The sequence below is a fragment of the Thermobia domestica genome, chromosome 4, assembly GCF_964235325.1.
Source record: "Thermobia domestica chromosome 4, izTheDome1.hap1.1, whole genome shotgun sequence".
NCBI classification, from domain to species: Eukaryota; Metazoa; Arthropoda; class Insecta; order Zygentoma; family Lepismatidae; genus Thermobia; species Thermobia domestica.
Window position 1 is genome coordinate 12,446,186 of NC_137457.1, and position 20,432 is coordinate 12,466,617.

Here is a 20,432-nt window from a genome sequence, read left to right on the forward strand (position 1 = left end):
ATTACCCCACAGAGAACAGACGCGCAGAGTGTATTTACATTCTTCGTCTGCATGAGTGAAATTGTACTAAAATGTTTGATATTTACTCTGATAGACAGCGTTACAAGTTTGTGAAGGGAAATTTCCCGTCCATAGACATGAAATTTTCCAGTATGATTCAATGTTTCCACGGAAATATATAATGCACACAAACACCCTCAGATATGCATACATATTACCATGTGTTTCCATTGGTATATATTTCGAAGAAAATTATCTCATATCCTACATATTTGGAAGAACATATCCCGAATATCCGCGACTCATATGAATTTCCTGTTTTGTAAGATTTTTTTGCAATCTGGCAACACTCCTGACATGGGGCCTGCTAAGGAAATGAGGAGAGAGTGGAAGTGATCATGTAGAGTGAGCGAATCGGCAACAAATCAGACGGTGTGAGTTACTCAAGGTAAATAAAATATTCTTCTCGTAAGCAGCTGAGGAATGGTCACTCAAGACCCAGACAAAGAATTATTTATTCTTACTTGACAAACAAAGAATACTAGGGTAATAGAAGCGTTACTGAATGGTACGTAGGTTGAAAGAAGCATACCTATGCCGATGACTGAAAAAAGGAAGAAGAAATAGGAAAAAAGTTAAAATATTTATGGGTCAAAAATGACCCAATCTCCATTGGACGAGTGTTAAATACAATCAGAAAAAATATAAAATGACATGATACAAAAGATGCTACTTGCTAATAACGTGTACATGCTATTACAGATTTGATTTGTTTTTATAATTGTATATACTATATTACCTTTAGTGTATATATAACAAACTTTTATATTTATACCATGTAATTGCAAATAATGCCTTTTTCCGAGAAAAGTAACATTATGAATATAAATAAATTTTGCTTAATTTTTTATATCATTTGTATGGGTAATCATTAACGAATTTTTTTTTTACAATACAGCTGTTTTATAATGCAGCAAATAAGAACGAGAAATGTACAAACTATATTGAAAATGATGATCACACTTTCTAAATTTTAACAAACGTGATTTTCTAGTATTTAATTTGGCTATGTTTTTTTCATGTATATAAAAATTATTTTATTTTCTTCATATATGAAATAAACTTTTTGTTTTCCTTTATGTAAAGCATTTCGTATACATAAATAATTTTCCAGCTTGTATCTACAGTAATTATTTAATCTATATACTGCATTTAATATTTTTAAAATATTCTATACATTTATTATAATATTTTGAAGGGTACAAAAAGAATTTACAGATGTTAAAATTAATTTTATTGGATTGATAGCATACTTATTGTTATCGTATGTCACAAGATAAATCGTATTATGGTAACTTTAAAACTGATGACTGAATTTTGAGAGATGATGTATTAGAAAAGAATATGAAATTCATAATTCATTTAATAACGTGTTTACTGCAGAATGAATAAAATGAATTAACGAATTAAAAGCACACAGTTCTCTTAAGTGAACGACTAATTTTATTTCGAATATACAAATAACTTAGGAAATGGAAATAAACTTACTACTAAACATTTTAATACTTTTCATCTTATTTTCCTGTTTTTAAGAAATACTTTCTTCAAAAATTACTAGTAAATTTAGAAATAACACTAAATCTTTCAATTATTTTCATGGTTTCTCAACAATATTTAATGAGTCCAAGATATGTATGCCTTAAGAGTATATGTATTGCAAAAACGTTATAGACGGATATTCTAAATATGAAAATTGATACTAATTATATTAAGAATAATTTATTCGAAGCAAGAAAAATATGAAAGTATATGAGGAACCCAGGACACTAATTATTGTCATATTAATCTCTAGAGTATTTAATAAGGAATTTATTGAGGAGTTACCTATTGTATTGAAAGAAAACAGATATATCTTAAATAAGTGATAAATTTCGTTAGGAAGATAAATTAGTAAGAAAATGACGCTATTGATGATAATACAAATATTTTAGATATAGTCACGCTTCTTCTAAAATAAATTTTCTTTATTCGAATAAAGTACTACTTTAATAATAATAATAATAATAATAATAATAATAATAATAATAATAATAATAATAATAATAATAATAATAATAATAATAATAATAATAATAATTGGAATTGAAATCAGAAATACATTGTATAATCACTTTATTTTATACCTAATATGTATATGTGCAATGTTTATATACAAGAGTTATTAAATATTATATAAGAAAAAATCATATCAATGGAATTTTAGTTAGTGACTTTTTTAAAATTGAAAATGAAAATATAACTTCTAGGTCTTTAAAACAGTTTCATTCATGAAACAATTTACTGGATCTAACATTTATTATGTTTGTATTAACAGTCTCATCTTGTAACAATGGATTTCCTTAGGTACTTATTACCATGGATTAGAAACCTCTACATATAAATTAAATTTTCATGTGAAACTTAATTTAATAATTTTGTAATATTTGTACATAAACAATTCTACAATGAGTATTATTCTTAAGAAATAAGAAATCTTTTCTATATGAAATTTTTACACTTTCAATATGAGTCACTTATTACATGAAAATAAGTAATTAAATAATAAAACTTCCTGCTCGACTTAATCCCCCATACTTCTTACTCAAAATCGTTCTCTGCATCCACTATCTGTGTATGGAACCATCTTCCACCCGACATCCGACAATCTCAATCAATGAATTTATTCAAGAAGTCGGTTGAGCAAACCATCCACGACTCTATTATGGATGGTTTTTATTCTTCTTACCTTTCATTTGTTTCTCGTATTCCCTAAATATGTCTGAATATATTATGTGTTTGCAACTAACAATTTCTCTCTCTTTCTCTTTCCTTCTCTCTCTCTCTCTCTTTCTCTCTGTGTGTGTGTTATATTGTGAGTGTGATTTTTGTTGTCATTTCAATGTGTGTGAGCCTTTCCAATTTTTTTTCCATATATACTTAAAGTTATTATATTAAATTTGATGTCTACATGGAGAAGTGGGGGACAAGGCAGAATTAGCCTTAACTTCGCCATGTTAAATAAGACAAATAAATATGTTTTGTGTATGTTTTGAGAGTGAATATAATATTTTGTGATGAGTTTCAATCATGTTTGAGGTAAATAATTCATGGAAATAACTTCGTTTTCTAAAAGAAAGGAAAAGAAAAATAGCCGTTTTCTTAATGTTTTAATTTCTATTCTAAACATATATTCGTAGGGTGGTGATTTAAAATATATTAGTTATTATTTCATAATTTCAGATAGCAATGAAAGGACTCTTGCAGAGGCGAAATCATTATCAAAGGTGATTGGTAAGAAGGACTCTGAATTAATTTTACATATTTCTGTAATTTTATTTATAATGACCAAAAAAATGTTATGTTTCAAAGAAGTTATATAAAGTTGAAAATACTATAGAAAAGTTCCAGTTCTTACTATATATATATATATATATATATATATATATATATATATATATATATATATATATATATATATAATTAGTGGTAATTCTTATTAGTTCTTAGTACTAAGTGGCAATAACACAGAAGAAAAAACACAATCAACTAAGAGAATATGATATGCACTACCTTCAAAAAACTACTAAAAAATTTACATGTTTCCTGGATTTTCTGTATGCTGGCCAATTTCTGTTTTCTTTAACCCATGGTAAATTACTTGATTTTGTTATTCGAAAAAATTGTGAAATAAACCACATTACTTTCCATAGTAACATAAAACTCCATTAGTAAAAAAATGTTATGGAGTAAAACTATTTATTCCGTTTAAAGAAAAAGAAGCTTAAGAGAGTTTTGGTGTGTAAATTCAAAATTCTTACCTGCAAATTGGCGGTATGCAAAATAAGAAATACAGTGTAGGAAGTGTAGAAAATACTGTGTACACTTTATTTCATTTCGTAAATAAAGATAATTATTATTACTGAAGACTTAGCAGGCAAACTAACTTATTCAGTAGGTCGAATTTGTAGATGAACTATCATGATTCTCCTCGGGGCAGCTGGTCGTTTAGAAGAATCCAAAGGTGTCAATTTATTATCAACGTTAGTGTCATTGATAAAAAAAATGTATCATATACGTCAGCAAATATTTCCAATGTTAGTGATATAAGAAAGCACGTACGCAAAGAGGTATAACACAAGTTATCTACTCCATCACAAATTAGAAAAAAACTAAATTTAGAAGAATTGCAACGTTCTTCTGCAGCGTATGATCAGAGAGGTCAGTTATCAACGTAAAGGTAAACATTTTCCATGTTCATTGTTATTTTCTACAAGTATATAAAGGGTAATGCATATTTTGAAGCATTTACTTAACACTTCTAATTTCCTCTTTGCAGCTAAAGGTGGAACTGCTTCAGCAGAGACTCATGGAAAAGTATCAGGTAATATTACTAAATCTTTCAATATATAATTAAGAACTACAAAAAACCATTAATATATTATTGAACTATAAAGATAATTCAGTCGGAATATCACGTAAGTTTCAGAACGTACAAGAAAATCCATATTCAGTATTCTCTCGATTTTGTACAAAATCGCCGTCTGCACAGTCTTCTGATTAATCTCATGGAATGTATTTTTCTAACAAATGTTTATTAACAGAAGAGACACGATAACTATCCGCACAACCTTTTTCTCTTAGAAAAAAAAGATAAGTAAAAAAAGTTTAGATTTGAAAACGTTAAATTTACATCGTTCATGTTTCATATTTGCATTAGTTTAACCATCTTGCACTAATTTGTACAGGTTTCCCTGCTGTTAATAGGCATAGATTCTCTATCAATAGAATCTTTAACGATAATAGGTATTTCCACGAAATTTAAGCTAGATCTAAATTGGCATTCATATCACAGAACAAAATTTGGATTATGAAACTATTTTATGGTTGTCCCCTCAAAGAAGCTCAAATATTCGTTAGAAGTGACATACGATGTACCACTTACTAGGAATAAGTTAACACATGAAATTTCACAGAATGTGTAGAGTGTATCCACTTAGAAAGAGGGATTTCTCGTGGAAATCCTAATACTTCTAAGCTGCTTTCCCTTAGACTTCCATGTAATGATTTTTTTTGTATGTAGGTATTGTGTGTGTGCTTTTTTACAATGAAATCGGTATTAAGTAGAGGTTAGAGCTATGATTCCTTATACCTAAAAAGCTATATTTACTGAATATTGTTTCTGACTTACAATACAAAACAGAAGGAAATTTACTTTCTAAGCTCCAAACTTTACGCCCTAAAACAAAAATAATGACACCATATATTTTTAAAATACGATGCATGTTGCTTGAAGTTACATGTTCTAGAATCATACATAGACGCGCCCGCAGCATATTCAAAACATTTCTAAATACTAAAGTTATCGCATTGTGGCTAAGTATTTGATGTGATAAAAATTACTTAACATCAGGTCTGATCTCCGACAAAATATCTATATCGCACTAGTGTTTTAGAAGCTTCTTTATTCATTAGTCACGTCTCATATATCCTCGGTGCAGAAAGGGCCATTTTTTTAGAAATTAAAATAAATTAATATTGACAGCAAAAAATCCAGGAGTTTGTTGAGTAAGTGATAGTTCCATCAGGTATAATTATATGGATATTATTTTCAACTCTTCCGTTCAAGGAAGTACTTAGTTTATATTTGTTTCTTTGCGAAGTTACAAAGTATCCAGTTATTTATAAGCAACGTCTGAAAAACAATCGATGAGTAAATTTCTAGCAGACAAGTGAGGAACGCGTTGCAAAAATATATCCTTTAACACCTCTTCAGATGCAGACATTCTTGGTCATAGAAATTTCGTAGAATGACCAAGCTTGGTTCAATGTTCTGTCATAACGCAGAATTTAGTTACCAAGCACACGAGAAGTTCCATTACATCATACTGCCAGTTCTAGTCTCTACTGTTATGTATGCCTTCACCTGTCTTACCATATAGCAGTATGCTTGTTATTCGGTCCCAATATATTCTTTATTCCGACAATTGTTTCACAAAAATCATATTTTTGCCAAAATTGTCCAAAAAACTTAATCTGGGCTAAAGATATTTCCACATTTTAAACTGTAAATATTCATAGAGAGTGATAGTCAACATATGGGGTGTTTAACTCTTCTGTTTCAACTTGTCTTCTCTGTTTGTACAACTTAGTTTAACTAAGGAAATGCAAGTAGCAGTTTTGATACGGAATTTGTTTCTCCGTCGTGATCTTGTATGGTATAAAAATTTTCCTTATATCCACAATTTTGAATTAAACTTATATTTGTAGTTAATTATCTTTCACATACTACAAGATATTATATGAATGAGTTTCCTTTAAACATTATTTTAACACATTTCTGTTTTAAATGAAGAAATCGGAATGTTACGTTCACCTTTCTTATCAAACAGATTATATAAAACAAATGCACGTTCACGAAATTCGTTAAATAATTCATGAAAATTAGTGTTGCCCATTACTCCGCATTAAAGAAAAAGAAATGGAATCTTTCTCCAAGTAGTAGTGTACTTCTTTCACGAGATTACTGCTACATAGCTTAGAACATTACTGATAGTTTCTAATACTATTACTACCCCTCTTAGTGTGTTTCCAACTGAAATATTGACCTTGCTAAGTCTTAATGAAAAATACAGCATTTCTTTTTATATCATCTTTAATGCTTAAGTTAAATATTATTATATTTTGATGTATACCATGGAGTTTTGAATAAATGTTCTTTCTTAGAAAGACATATAAGCAAACGTTTCCTGCTATTCACAGAATAGACGGTACGAACCAGCTAAGGTATGTTACCTTCCTCGTGTCAGGTTTCATACAGAATTACAAACTGATGTAACAAATATAAGAGTTGTATTAGGCACTTGATGTTTCCTTTTTCTATGATCAGATCTTTCTTTCTTTATGACAATAACTAATGTTTCGGAAACGGATACTTATGACATTATAATTGACGAAATTGTTTGAGAATTTATCTACAACAATATAGGTTAACAAACTATTTACTTAATTGAAGAGAATAAAGATGTCTTTAAAATTACTTTGAGGTTCACGCACTATTCGAATATAAATCTCACAGTTATCACTCAATTTTATAGCTGGAACGATAAAAGCAATTATTACAAATAGTTTGTATCAATATTATCGTATTAATAATCTATTAGAAATCAGATACCACTTCCAATGACAACTGACAGTGTACTGATACAAATGGAGTATAAGTATCAAATAGGGAAGTTGAAAAAAACGTAGAACTCGATATTTTTGGAAGGAAGAACACTAACCCAAAAAGGTCTACCAAAGCTCGTATTTGAGCATTTCGTATGTAAATATGCACTCAATCTCACAGTTCTTGGAATAACTGGTTATTAAATAATACTTACTGAAACTAATCAAAACTTAGTATCTCATATCTCTTTGCTCATAATCTATAGGTTCATACAATCTCCTTAGATCTTTAATTGTAAAAGTATTGTCCCCAACTGATAGAAAAATGAACCAAAATATTAAGAAAGATTTGAGAGTTAAACTCTTTGCCAACATTTGTGGCCAAGATGAAATTACAAAAAGTGAAATAAGCAACTACTATCATCTGAGGTATAATTAATATTTTTCTGACCAGAATTTAAAGTATTTCGTAACAGTTTTCATAACATAACGTTATCTTCCTCAGACGTTAATATATATCTTCAGGTTAATATGTATGTAGGTAATAGAGACATCATAATATTAAATTATTGGTATCAAATTATTATTGTTGCTTATTATATAGTTTTAAATTTATATTATATGTGTATATACATATATATATATTAATGGAAAGTTTTAATATAAAACTTCAGAATGAAACGGTAAATTATAACAATATCGTATGGTTATATAATATAAATTTGAAATTATATAATAATTCACAATGGATATGAACAATGTAGTGTTACGATGTTACTATTACCTACATTAATATGAACATACGTATTAACGTCTAAGGAAGATAACGTTACGTTATGAAAACTTTTAAGGAATACTTTACTTTTAATAAAGAAGTGCATATTCTGGTCAGAAAAGTATTAATTATTTAAATAATAGTTCCAAAGTCAACAAGGAGGAAGTTATATCTGAGAAAATATAACTATTTGCAGTATATTTTTAGAATAATTTCACTTTGATTCTGCGCTATTATGAATATATGAAGTTAAAACACTGCCACATTGTAATAATTTACAAAGCAGAATTAGCCTCATAACAAATACAAATATTTACTACGTTTCTGTCTCCTTGAGTCTTATCTTTTCAAGAAGTGCTTTAATGCATTTAGTACTTACTACTTAAGTAAATACAAACTCAAATTAACTGATCATTTATCATACTTTTGCAATATGGCCAAATTTTAAGCGTCTATCACATACAACTCAATATTGTACATTAGATTGCATGATATTTGCAAGGCTGTACTCTCGTTCACTAATTCCTTGATGTCTCATATCTAAGAAAGAAAAGATAATATAGTTAATCATAAATTGAGTGAAGTTTACGTGAGGCATTTATAACTTATGAAAAATATGAACAATGAAAGTTAATAGCAGTTATTACCAACAATCTTCTACTCGACAGGGAGACCTATGAGAAATGTTATAAAAAGTCTCGATATTCTAGTCAGAGCCCAATGTTACTCTTTTTATTCCAGGTTAACATATATGTTTAATCCTTCTTGATTGTGACTGTATTATCCAAGATAAATTGTGTATGTTCTAAGCTAGCAACATCAGTACAAAATTTTTGAGTTATTACCTAAATGGAAGTAATATTCAGTGTGAAGCACTTTGGGGTTTATTTAGAGTCATCTATCACACCAGAAAAATCCAGTGATTCATTTAAAAATAAAAATAGCTCTTTTCTTAGAAATACAATAAATATAATTTTGGGGTTAAGCACATTTTGATAGGTCACTCATTTTTTGTATTACAAGGTTTTCTCCTCGTTTACATTTCACAGTTCTTGGCATTAATACATTTTCTCTTTTAGCATCTCGTCCCGACGTAAAAATAGCAGAAGTGAAATCCCGAAGTTCAGCTTTACGTAAGTAATAGTTAATTTTCTGAAAATAAACATTCTACAGCAGTAGCAATGGATGCGTTATTGGAGATGATCTGATTAGCACAACAAATCTCATATCACTGCTTTTATGTTTCTCTAACTTTCACTTATCTCCAAGTTTCTAGCTCTGTTCATATATAAAATTAGTTACAATAAAATTTAAATATAACTGTATATATAAATATAGTTCCCGGAGTTGCAAAGAATAAATTTATAAATACGAAGGTAAAGATGAATGAGGTGAAGAATCACATATTTTCTATAGCACTACAGAACGATAGAAGTAAGAACAATAAACAATTATGTGCATCAAAGAAATTGAGAGTTCGAGTTTCAAATTTTAGTAATGCAGAAAAAATGTGTGTTTGTATGGTAGTAAAGGAAATAATAATTTTAAAAAATCTGATGTTTAATTTTCAGAAACGGCTTCAAAGTTAAAAAAAAAATGACCAAAGAGAAACAATAGTTACTATAACGCTTATATCTTACATATTTTGTTCTTCAATTTAACACAGCATGTATCTATTAATTTTAACTGCTTAATAATTTTTATTTTAAAATTTAAATTACATCATTATACGAAGAGTTCTAAGATAGGTCCTTTTAACTTTGAATTTTGCTGAGAAATTAATTATTCGTAGTATAGAAACTAACGCTCCATGATATAAAAATTTAAATTTAAAACTTATTTTACTCATTTCTTATATTTTACAACTTTATACAATTAACCCGTAACAACACACACCCGTCTCTGAGACTGCTCAAGGTACCACTCACTTCCTTTTTTTCCTGTTGTAAAGTTAGATTTTGCTACCACCTAAACCTTCCTTGTGATGCTGCCGTTGCAACCTCACTGTAATGCGTTTGTAGCTCTTATAGGTTTCACATGATTAACTGTTCATTCTCGCTAGCCGTGTGAGAGACAGGCGTGTGTTGTAACGTAATGCATATTGTCCCTGGTCCTTCACTTGCAGTGAGCTTAAATGGTCCATCTTTTCGGAATGTTGTTACCAAGTGGTTGCAGGAAGAAGAAGGAAGTGATGAAGATTGGACAGTTTATGAAAACTTTAATTTAGAATCGGACCATGATGCAAATACTATGATCGGACCATGAATCGGACCATGGGTGTTCTGTTAAGGTTTGCCGCCATTGTACAAAGTAAAAAGTAAAAACAAGCAAAACGACGTGGTGTTTTTGTTTTAAGAACATTAATTAATCTTGATCACAATGAAAATGGAAAAGATATTGGTGTTTGGTACAGTTTATATTAACTCAAATATTGAAATTCAAAGCAGAGTCTAATTTTCCAACTAAAAGCATGAGTTTATAGACACCTTGTATTTTTTCTTAAAATTTTTGCCTTTTTATAACTTTGTGTATTTATCATAAAAAGGATCGTTTGAGTTTTTCAGGTGGATCATGTTGTTTCTGTGAACTATAGTAAAAGTCTTTTTTCAATAATAATATAATACTATCAAAATAGGCAAAAGTTTTCGTCAATATATTTTGCATTTGTAATAGTTATCATGTAAGGAACTTTGTAACAGATATTTTGTTAAGTAAACATTGACAGAGAATAAAAATGCATAATTTTTGTTGTTCACTACAAACATCGGTTAATAATGACTGTAAATTCCAGAGGGAGCCTCACAGACGGGCCTGTGTTGTTATGTCAAAAATTCTGGTGTATGTTGTTACTTGTTAAATTTAAAATTAGAACATTAGCTTACAGCTTCTGTACATTTTGAAAAGTATTTTTTGTAAAACAACTCAGAATTCACTACGTTCCGGTAGCTGATATTGGACACCCACCCCTACCATACCCAATCATTCAACCCCCTGGGCTGGTACATTGTGTTACTTCAGCATTATCAGTCGAATACATTGTTTTGAAATCTAGAGTTTAGGATGTTTGCTGGAATTTAGGCTTAAAGGTTCTTTAGAGGAATATTGCAGTAATAAAACCATCTCTACTACTTTCCCTGCACTCGTATAAATGTTCAGCTCAGTGAGTCCTTGGCATAAAAAGTATCGAGGAAGACATGATATATCTAGCAGATTCCCTATATGCCTAGAGATTCCCAAATTACAGTAGCCGATATTTATGTAATCCAACTCTTGCGAGTGATGTCTCTCATTTATTATCGCCAGAACCAGTTTTTTCTTAAATTACTCTATCAAGAATATCTTTAATGTAATCTGGAATATACTTCGTTTTCCTACAACCTTCATAATATACTTCCGAACGCATTTCAAAGAGTTGTCCCTCTTGTTGTTGAATGTGACAGAAATGTCTTCATAATGTAACTACTAATATCTTCAATCACTCGCAGAGCTCTTTTGGGAAATGAACAATTGCAAGACGTTGTCGCTCTATATTGACCATCAAGAATGATTGTGATGTCCGAGACGTTTACGAGCACAGTCTCCTATCTGGTTTGCAAAGGCATGAAGGGACAATAGGTATTACTAAGATTACTTTGTGTTTTATTGATGCTTGGATTTAATTATTTGACTATTTACATAAATTGTTTTTCACAGAAAGTCACTTTTTTATTTTAATATTGAATTACGCAAGTACTGTTATCTGTTCGTCCTGGTAATTAACCCATTCCGGACGGACCTTTTAATACCTGACTTTTCCCTGTAGTGCACGGGTTTTTGGCATATTTTAAAAATTCGTAGAAAATAGAGTTTTCAACACAATGCTATTTAGTATACAATTTTATAAACTACAAAACTTCCCCTTTACACAGGTGTGTAACATTCAACACCTGGTATACATTTTCTAACTTTTTACTGCATATCTATATGTATCAATTACGCAAAGCGAGTAAAAATTTTACAATGTAACAAAAACTACAAAAATATCCTATATGCATGTAATATGTAAGCTATAGTTGGGAAAGAGCCACAAAATACACAATGTGAGAGTTTCAACAACGATACTTGTTACGTGCACATGGAAACTCGAAAATCACAGGTAATGTCCACAATCTCATCAGCATCTAATAATTTCGACGCCATTTTCACAAGTAAAGGCAAAAAACGCGTATTCGTACAAAGGTGTAATTACAGCGCAGTTGTGACAAAAACTGAACACACACGTCACCTAGCGCTTGGAATTGAACCACATACCCACGATTAACAAATACACGAAACGAGGTGCGAGCGTCGCCCATCGTTTCATTGCTACAAAAAAGAATAGCACAGTGCGAGCATAGCTCGCAGCCCGTTTACAGGGACAAAACATTCACTCAAAACGTCCGGAATGTGTTAAACAAATGTAGCTTGTTGAAATGAAGTAAGCAAACGAACCAAAGCAACAGGGCATGAATATTGACATTAATATTTGAGAACGCAACTTGCTTTTACATTTATTTGTCACTGTCCTATCACAACCAACTGCTTGCATGTCATTAATGTAAGAATTGTTATATTTCAGATAGTATAGGTCTATTTAACATGCAATTATATTTATTTGGAGTGTGTCTGTCTTATTTAGCACCTCGCAAAATAATCGTACTATCCTCTAAAATGCTTATCTTTCGCCAATATTCGACGTATTGTTGTTTGTACTTTGTCTTGAACATTGGTGCTGTCTTTTCCATGATCACGATACAAGCATATTCTTTATATAACACTAAGGCTACATATTTCTCCACTACAGCCTCCCATGTATGCAGTCTCTCTCTTGTTGCTTTACTTTTGTCAATCATTGTGCGACAATTGCATTCCGTACTAAAACAATGCACCTTTTTTACGACATTTTACAAATTAATTTTTCACAAAAATTCACTGAATTTACGCCTTAAGCATGTACTTTCAATTATCTCTTAAACTTTCATTGTAAATAAACGTACTGTATTTAAAACAGTTAATAGTAGTCAACTACATTTTAATAGTAGTTAAATAATTTTATTTGCAGTGAGCATAGAAACGAGATTTATGATATTTTTGGCGGCTGTGGTTATTAGTTTCTGACATTTTACTCTAATTTTAGAGATGTACGTTATCTCAGCATTTAAAGAAGGATATTTATTTAAATTTCTTTATTACAACAAATATTCATCTTCTCTTAAATTTAATATACAAAGAGTCATTTGTGCAATTGTCATATTAAAGCATCTATAATAACAGATAAAATAACCAACATAAAAACATGTTTTCAGAATGATAGAAGAACACAAAGCTAATTTTTCGGTAGATTATAAGTATATGGAGCACAAAAATTGGAGTTAATATTGCTAATACTTAAAGCAATACAACATTGGTTTCAAAATATTTAAAATAGATGTATACGAAAATGAGTCACATGAAAATGTGAAAGATAATATGCAAATCGAACATATTTTGGACACTAGTAATATACCTTTATAAACTATTTTGAATATTTAATATAGATACAAAAAATAATATATATGTACTGATAAATGTATGTTTTGATATACAAAATGACTAGAACTTTTCCTTATATTTACTTCTAGGTCCTGGATCTGCAAATGGAACGTATCAGATGCAGAATTTTCAGAAAATTTCAATAAGTGAGTACGTGCTATTTTATCTCAAGTTAATCAATCATATGAATAATTGCACACTTAACTAAATTCAGTGGAGAAATTATATCAATTGAATACCCTTTTGTAAAATGTAAAGTAGTAATTTAAAACTAAGAAAAAATTAAGATTTGGATGACAATATCACTTAATAAAACAATTGATTCCTCTTTCATAATGGATTAAAAATCAAGGAGAAAGGTTTCACAGTATTTAAGCAAAAGACAAACACTATAGAATATATGAAGTTGAAGGTAGGACAGAGCATCATAACATGTGCCAAGATCACTATGATATGAATTTCAAATTAGTGTAAGATTTTCTGCAACGCCAAGATTGATAGGGACGGAAGACTACCTCGCTAATAATTGCATTCGGACCCTTACCTTTTCAGCGGTCTGACAGATAAGAGGAGAGATTCAAGTCACTTCAAAATGATCGAATCGGCTGTGCTGCTAGGTTTAGTACAGGACGAGATGACTCTGGCATAATATAAAGATGGGCGAAGTAGAACTTGAATTCCTGTGTGCTTTCGGGAAGCTTTCGAATTTACGTCTAATCTTCCTGGATGAAGTTTATTCATGATCTTGGTTACTTTAGGTTTTCGGAATGTCTCTCAGATACAACTTAGGCAAAAATATTTTACCTCAATGCTACACTGTCAAAACTGGATGTTCCGCAAAACCCATGTACACTAAATGACTTCCTTCTACCAGAAGTATATTATGGATATAGGTTTTCACGCGATCGCACAATGTAGTATTACATTGTCTATCTTCAGGAAAGTGGTAAGAACTGCCCTAGAAATAGCTAATACTCAGCTATATGCAAAATTATAATCCCATTCCAATCAAAGATTATCTTGTAAGATGAAATTAGTCCGTGTAAAAAACAGTCGTATCTTCAACACTACTCTATTTGCTTTTGAGATAGGTTCACCAACTATAATATACCCCATGTAGTGCAGTAAAACTTTAATCAACCCAGCGTTCGTGCTCTGTTCTTGATCATCATATCAAACACTCAGAAACAATAAGAAAGCTTTTGTTATTGCAATTGATATAATACATTAAAGCACAATATTCTTGCGCCGTGACCAAAGAAAGGTGTAAAACGGGCCTTATAAAAATTCTGAACTTGCTACAAATGAACTTAGAATAATTGCAGAGCACTTGTAAAAGTAAAGTCTTAATAACGATTTCTATTTATGATCTGTAGAATAATAATTTTAAATTCACTTTATTGCAAGAAACGTAAGATAATTTAGGATATCTTTTATTTAGTTGCATATTAGACTGCGGGCATATTTTAACTGAATATCGAGAGGAACAATAGTAGTAACAATGTTGATGTAAGTATAAATAGTACTTGCAAAATTTTCTTTTAAGATGTAGTCTCGATACCTACCTAATGTGAATAAAATGCTAAACAAGTGCAAGAATGAACGGATAACTGATTCAAGTACCCCAAAGTTTGGATTGTGAAACAAAATTATATATTTGCAGCTTACACTCGAAAGATTTTTTATTAATAAATATGTAACTAAGTAACTCATGATTTGAAAAGAAATATGTTTGTCGTAGCAGAAACAATATAATGGGATTGTGTAGAATACTGTCTCAAACGAATTCATTTGAAATTGGTATACTTCGCTAAAGTTCACAAATGTCCTTGGTCTATTCAGATGTCTCTTTCTAAGAAAGTTTCCAATAACAAATGACTGAACTTTGTCGCCATGTTAGACGTTTCGATGTAATAACTCCTTTTGTTAACATTGAATAGTTCCGCGTTACACACATTCTCAAATCACGCTTTTGTTTATTGCTTAGGTTTAATATTTTTCTTAGGACTTGAGTTTCGAGTATGTTCAATCTATTGATCATCAGCACTTGTTTTCAAAGGGTATTATGCCAATCACTATGCTTTTAACTATTTTCAATTTTAAGACTTAGAGATATTTCGCATATACAAGAGTTCTTGTAGGCAATAGTAATTCACATTTCTTGTTATCAATATACTTTAATTTCTTATATAAATTTTCTCCCTTCATTTACAAATTTTCGTTAGTTCTTTCAGTTGATTCTTATCGATTGAACTATATCAGCAGTTTAATTAGTATTGATCCTAGTTCTTCCAAAATATATCCAGCTCGTTTTATATATTAATTGTTAAAATAACTGCTATGTTTTCATGGAAGTATATTATGTAATTTCCAATTATCTGCTTTCAAAAGTCGTCCGTGAACACACTATCTCATTAGGAAATTCTATTTCTAGTCACTGGTAAATATCTTTTCTTTTCTTCTTAGAATACTCAAAAACAATGTAACACAGTATTGAGGACAACTAGTCGAAAAGAGCTACACTCCAACCCTAAACCTGTCTTTACTAACTCGGGCATTTGTTACGATTGTAATCATCTGATTTTTTCTTCCAATTGTTTCTTCGAAAGTTGAGCAAGACCAACCAAGTAAGAGCAATAATATTTGTATATTTAACTGCTCTCTCTCTGCTTTCAGGTGCAGGAGGAGGCACGTATGGGTACAGACCATACTACCCATATCATTACCCAGGTAATCAATATTTTCAATCCTGTAAATTCAAAGCACAAGCACATAAGGAGATAGTACGGCATCATGACGTTGTGGTATGCAGCGATTCCCTAACATTTTATGGAAAACAGAAGCTAGTTGTATGATAAGTTAGTGTATTTCAATACCTTTAAACAACGCTAATGAAAATAATTATTCGAATAACATAAATTCTACGTGACAAAGTTAAACACTTTTAATAATAACATTGATATATCCAACAATTTCTCGTAACCTGGAGGGAGGGAGTAAAGTTCTTCGAGACTTAGCAATGATTATAGCTGTGGATAAGAATATAACCGAAATGTAAATTTTTGCATGGAACTATAATACATTTTATCTATGATAAGGAAACAAAAAACACTTTTTAAGAAATATTACAATACAAATGTGTATTCGATGTATCTGTCTGAATTTCATGATGTATATTTAATGTATGAACTTATACAACGTCAACTTTGACATTCCCATTTCTAAGGACCTCTGCTTAATACATATTTTTCTGTTGTCCGTTTCAAATTCTACTCTATTGTATGAACCAAATCGTAATTTCTTCTTGTCCTCCAATTGCCGGAATATATTATTCACTTCCAGAAGTCATACAATTTACTGGTACACGTATTGGCTGGGTAAATATTCCATATCTTACTTGCAACTTTTTCCGCAATAATACGAAATATTTTAACTCCGCTAACAGATCATGTCTTGCACTGTACTGATGCTTTCCTATGTTGCATAATTAAGTCATTACCAGTTCAAGCATTCCCTAGTGTAGGGAAGAACAGATTTAAAAACTTTCCTCCTCCAAAGGGATTATATTTACTAACAAAACATCATATTTATAAAGATATGAGTTACAACGTTATTGAGATTTAGTTTCTTAGTACTTTATATTTTATATCCTCCTTCTGTGAAACGAAATTCGTTACCATTAAAGTTACAGATAACTGTAATTGCCAATAACTCCTAGCACTACCTCGCTTCCCCAAAGTTCTCTGATCACGGAAGATTTGAAACAGAACGGAAAATAAAAAAAGAAGTAAAAGAAACTTATTCACATGATTAGAACAGTGCATATGAGCACCTTGTCTAGGATGCTAGTCAATCATTAAATAGAGAAGCCACATGCTTCAAGATCGTCAATACAGTTTATCTGTTACTGTGTTTAAATATGGTATTTTCAAGCTCATGTCATTTTTCTTTATCTTTACGCAAGTGTATTTTTTTCCTGCCACATTCTATTGCTTACTTAACGCGCTCCAACTTATATTTAATTTCGTTTTCTTAAGCAAATGTCTTGACTGTTTGAAACACTTTGAAATCATCTGCGACAACATTTGAAATTATAAAACTAAATATATTCCACAAGTACAAGAAAAAAAGACAAAAAAATGATAGATTGACCAATTTAGGTTCCAATACGGATTTCTTGAAATTGAAATATAGTTTAGTTTCACCAACCAGCCTAAAATTTCAAGAAACTAATCTGGAATTAAACAATTGACATTTTCGTGTTTCGGAGCTGTGGTGGCTTAGTGGTAGAGTATTCACCTCTACTGCACGAGTTGCATGGTTCGATTCCAGCTCGCGCAAAGTGAATTTTGTTGTGGACAAACACCGTGGACGTGGACGTTCTCGGGGTTCTCCCGTTCGATCCCACTTCATTCTAATATTTCTCTCATTTCATTCATTTCTTATCATCACCGCCTCCTTTAGCGTAGCCGGCATAGCCGTGTGAGGTGAAACTGAAAGATTTTTAATTTTTACATTTCATTTTCCTGTTTCGCTTGTCTTCCAACCTTTATTTCATTTTGATAAATATCTTATATTCTTTTTCTAGTTTGAATATACTTGCTATGATCCTGTGCTCATATTTGGTACGTGGATTGTACCCATTTGCTAATATAGCTTTCCGGAGTTTAAAGTATAAGCAGATATACCATTGTGCTATCAAATGATATATATTTGATTGACGTACAAGCTTTTGCATCGGAAAACCCGAGCTCGATTCCCGGAACTAGATAATGAGATTCTGATCTTACGTTAAATTGTAGGTCTACGTCTCATATAGTTTCTCTGCTGGAACACAAAACTAAAAGTTAACAAATCTAATTTTGTATTTATTAAAATCTTAAAATTATGTCATAAATATGATAACCTTGATTGGCAATTATTGATCGGAATACAATATGTTAGAAAACAGAAGTAACAACACGATAATGACAATTATTTACCTGTAACTGTAATTAATATGGTAAAAAATACACTATGTGTGTTGAAACCAAAAGGGAATTAACTACATTTAACAAAGCTCGGAGAAATATATGCAAAAACCATGAACAATGTACTTAGGTGCATGTAAAAATTCACACTTTTCCATACATTAAAAAGAATGTACAAAATCTGGCTGTGGACATTGAGGTCCTAAAATTAACTTCAGATAAACATTTTAAACTTCAAATAGGTCCAAAATGATCAAACGTTGAGGAATTTTTTTTTTTTTTTTTTTTTTGCATTGAACGCACCAACTTATATTCCGGAACCCAAGTCCTTATGACAGATAATAATATTAAGAACTGGACTAATGAGGTAACTAATGTCTATCAAATGTGTTCTGTAGTTTTGTTTAGTAAAAGATAACCAATGCTCAATAATAATAGGAAGGACTTTAAGATACTAACTCCCTATAGACAAGTACAGTATATTTTAAACATTTTTTCTTGTAGAAAGTATTTAACTCGTTCAAGTTATTTTCATAACCAAAAGAATTTCCTAGTTTTCCTGACTTTAGATAATTTTGTTATTGTGTTAGTACTGCAATTAGAAGCTAAATATAAAAATCGAATTAAAATTCACAAATCATATTATGATCACTATATACATATTAGTTGAGTAAAATTATACTATCGTTTTACATATTCATTTGAAAATTTTATCATTTTCTTCTGTATAGATTTTTCTTCTACTTTTTCTGTGCTACTATTTAGTGTATTAACAAAAGTGTAATATATAAAAAGCTTAATTACAATAACACAATTTTATTTACACAGTATCATATCCATCACATTATTCTCCGTATTATCGACCACCATATCCTGCATACGGTACGTATGTTCAGTTTTATGAATATGTTATACATTTTATGTTTTTCTAGTTTCCAAATAATAACTTGAATAATTTTATTTTGTACATACGATAAATGCTTAAATATGAATTAAGGTAGACAACTTTTCAACTGAAACATGTTTTGTTCTACCATCACATAACTATTACTTGTATATAAAAATAATATTATTATTTCATTCCACAGTCTACACTGTAATATCATTAAAAGAACACTATAAGTTATCATACATCACGATTCATTTTTGTATTGTAAAATAGTTACGTTGATTAAAATGAATACTAAAGTAATTTGTTGCTAATTATTCATAAGGTAAAATTTTTGAGTGTTAAGAAATATTATAACTAGTGGGTATCAGTTCCTTTTCCACAAGTACCGCTTGCCTCGATGAACGCATTCTACATTATATATCAAATATAACAGAGTTACAGATTCACTTTTTATAGTGAATTCTTGCCTTGACAAAAGAGATACTGACCAAAGCTTAAAACTTTACTTTATTTTAAATTATGTTTAAACTCTGTTATAACAACCTTTTATATATATGTCTGTATTTTCATTAATTTCGATCGTGTTTGAAGAAGGATATGCTAGATATCCGAAACAGTTACAAATTATAATTTAAAATAAAGTAAAGTTTTAAGCTTTGGTCAGTGTCTCTTTTGTTAAAACAATTAATCCAAAGCCATGAATAGTCTTACAATTCTTGCCATCAACTCCAAAGTGATATCGTTACTTTCTTGGCTTAAATTTTCTCTTTAAAAATTACTTTAATCCTAATCAGTTTTGTATGTTGAGCATGTATGTTTCATAACATATGTAATATTTGGACTATTAATAAATAAAGAATGAGAAATAGTATTGAAAAGAAATTCAAATTGTTTTAAGGAGCTCAGTGGCTCAATGGTAGAGCTCCTACCCCTATTGCGTGGGGTCCCTGGATCTATCACCAGCCAAGTAAGCTTTTGGCAAACAATATTGTTCTCTTGAGTTTTCTCTTTGTACTCCTTTTCCTCACACTTTCTCATTCCA

At 30.3% G+C, this 20,432-nt stretch overlaps 1 protein-coding gene across 1 annotated transcript in view; it reads left to right on the forward strand.

Moving 5' to 3' along the window:
• Window positions 1–20,432, forward strand: part of LOC145683721 (uncharacterized) — a 118,152-nt gene that overhangs the window by 64,414 nt on the left and 33,306 nt on the right. The window contains exons 4-9 of the mRNA XM_081755193.1: window positions 3,280–3,330; window positions 4,376–4,420; window positions 9,058–9,111; window positions 13,618–13,674; window positions 16,205–16,258; window positions 19,327–19,380. Of these exons, the coding sequence (XP_081611319.1) occupies window positions 3,280–3,330; window positions 4,376–4,420; window positions 9,058–9,111; window positions 13,618–13,674; window positions 16,205–16,258; window positions 19,327–19,380 (315 nt within the window). The remainder of the gene's footprint in view (window positions 1–3,279; window positions 3,331–4,375; window positions 4,421–9,057; window positions 9,112–13,617; window positions 13,675–16,204; window positions 16,259–19,326; window positions 19,381–20,432) is intronic.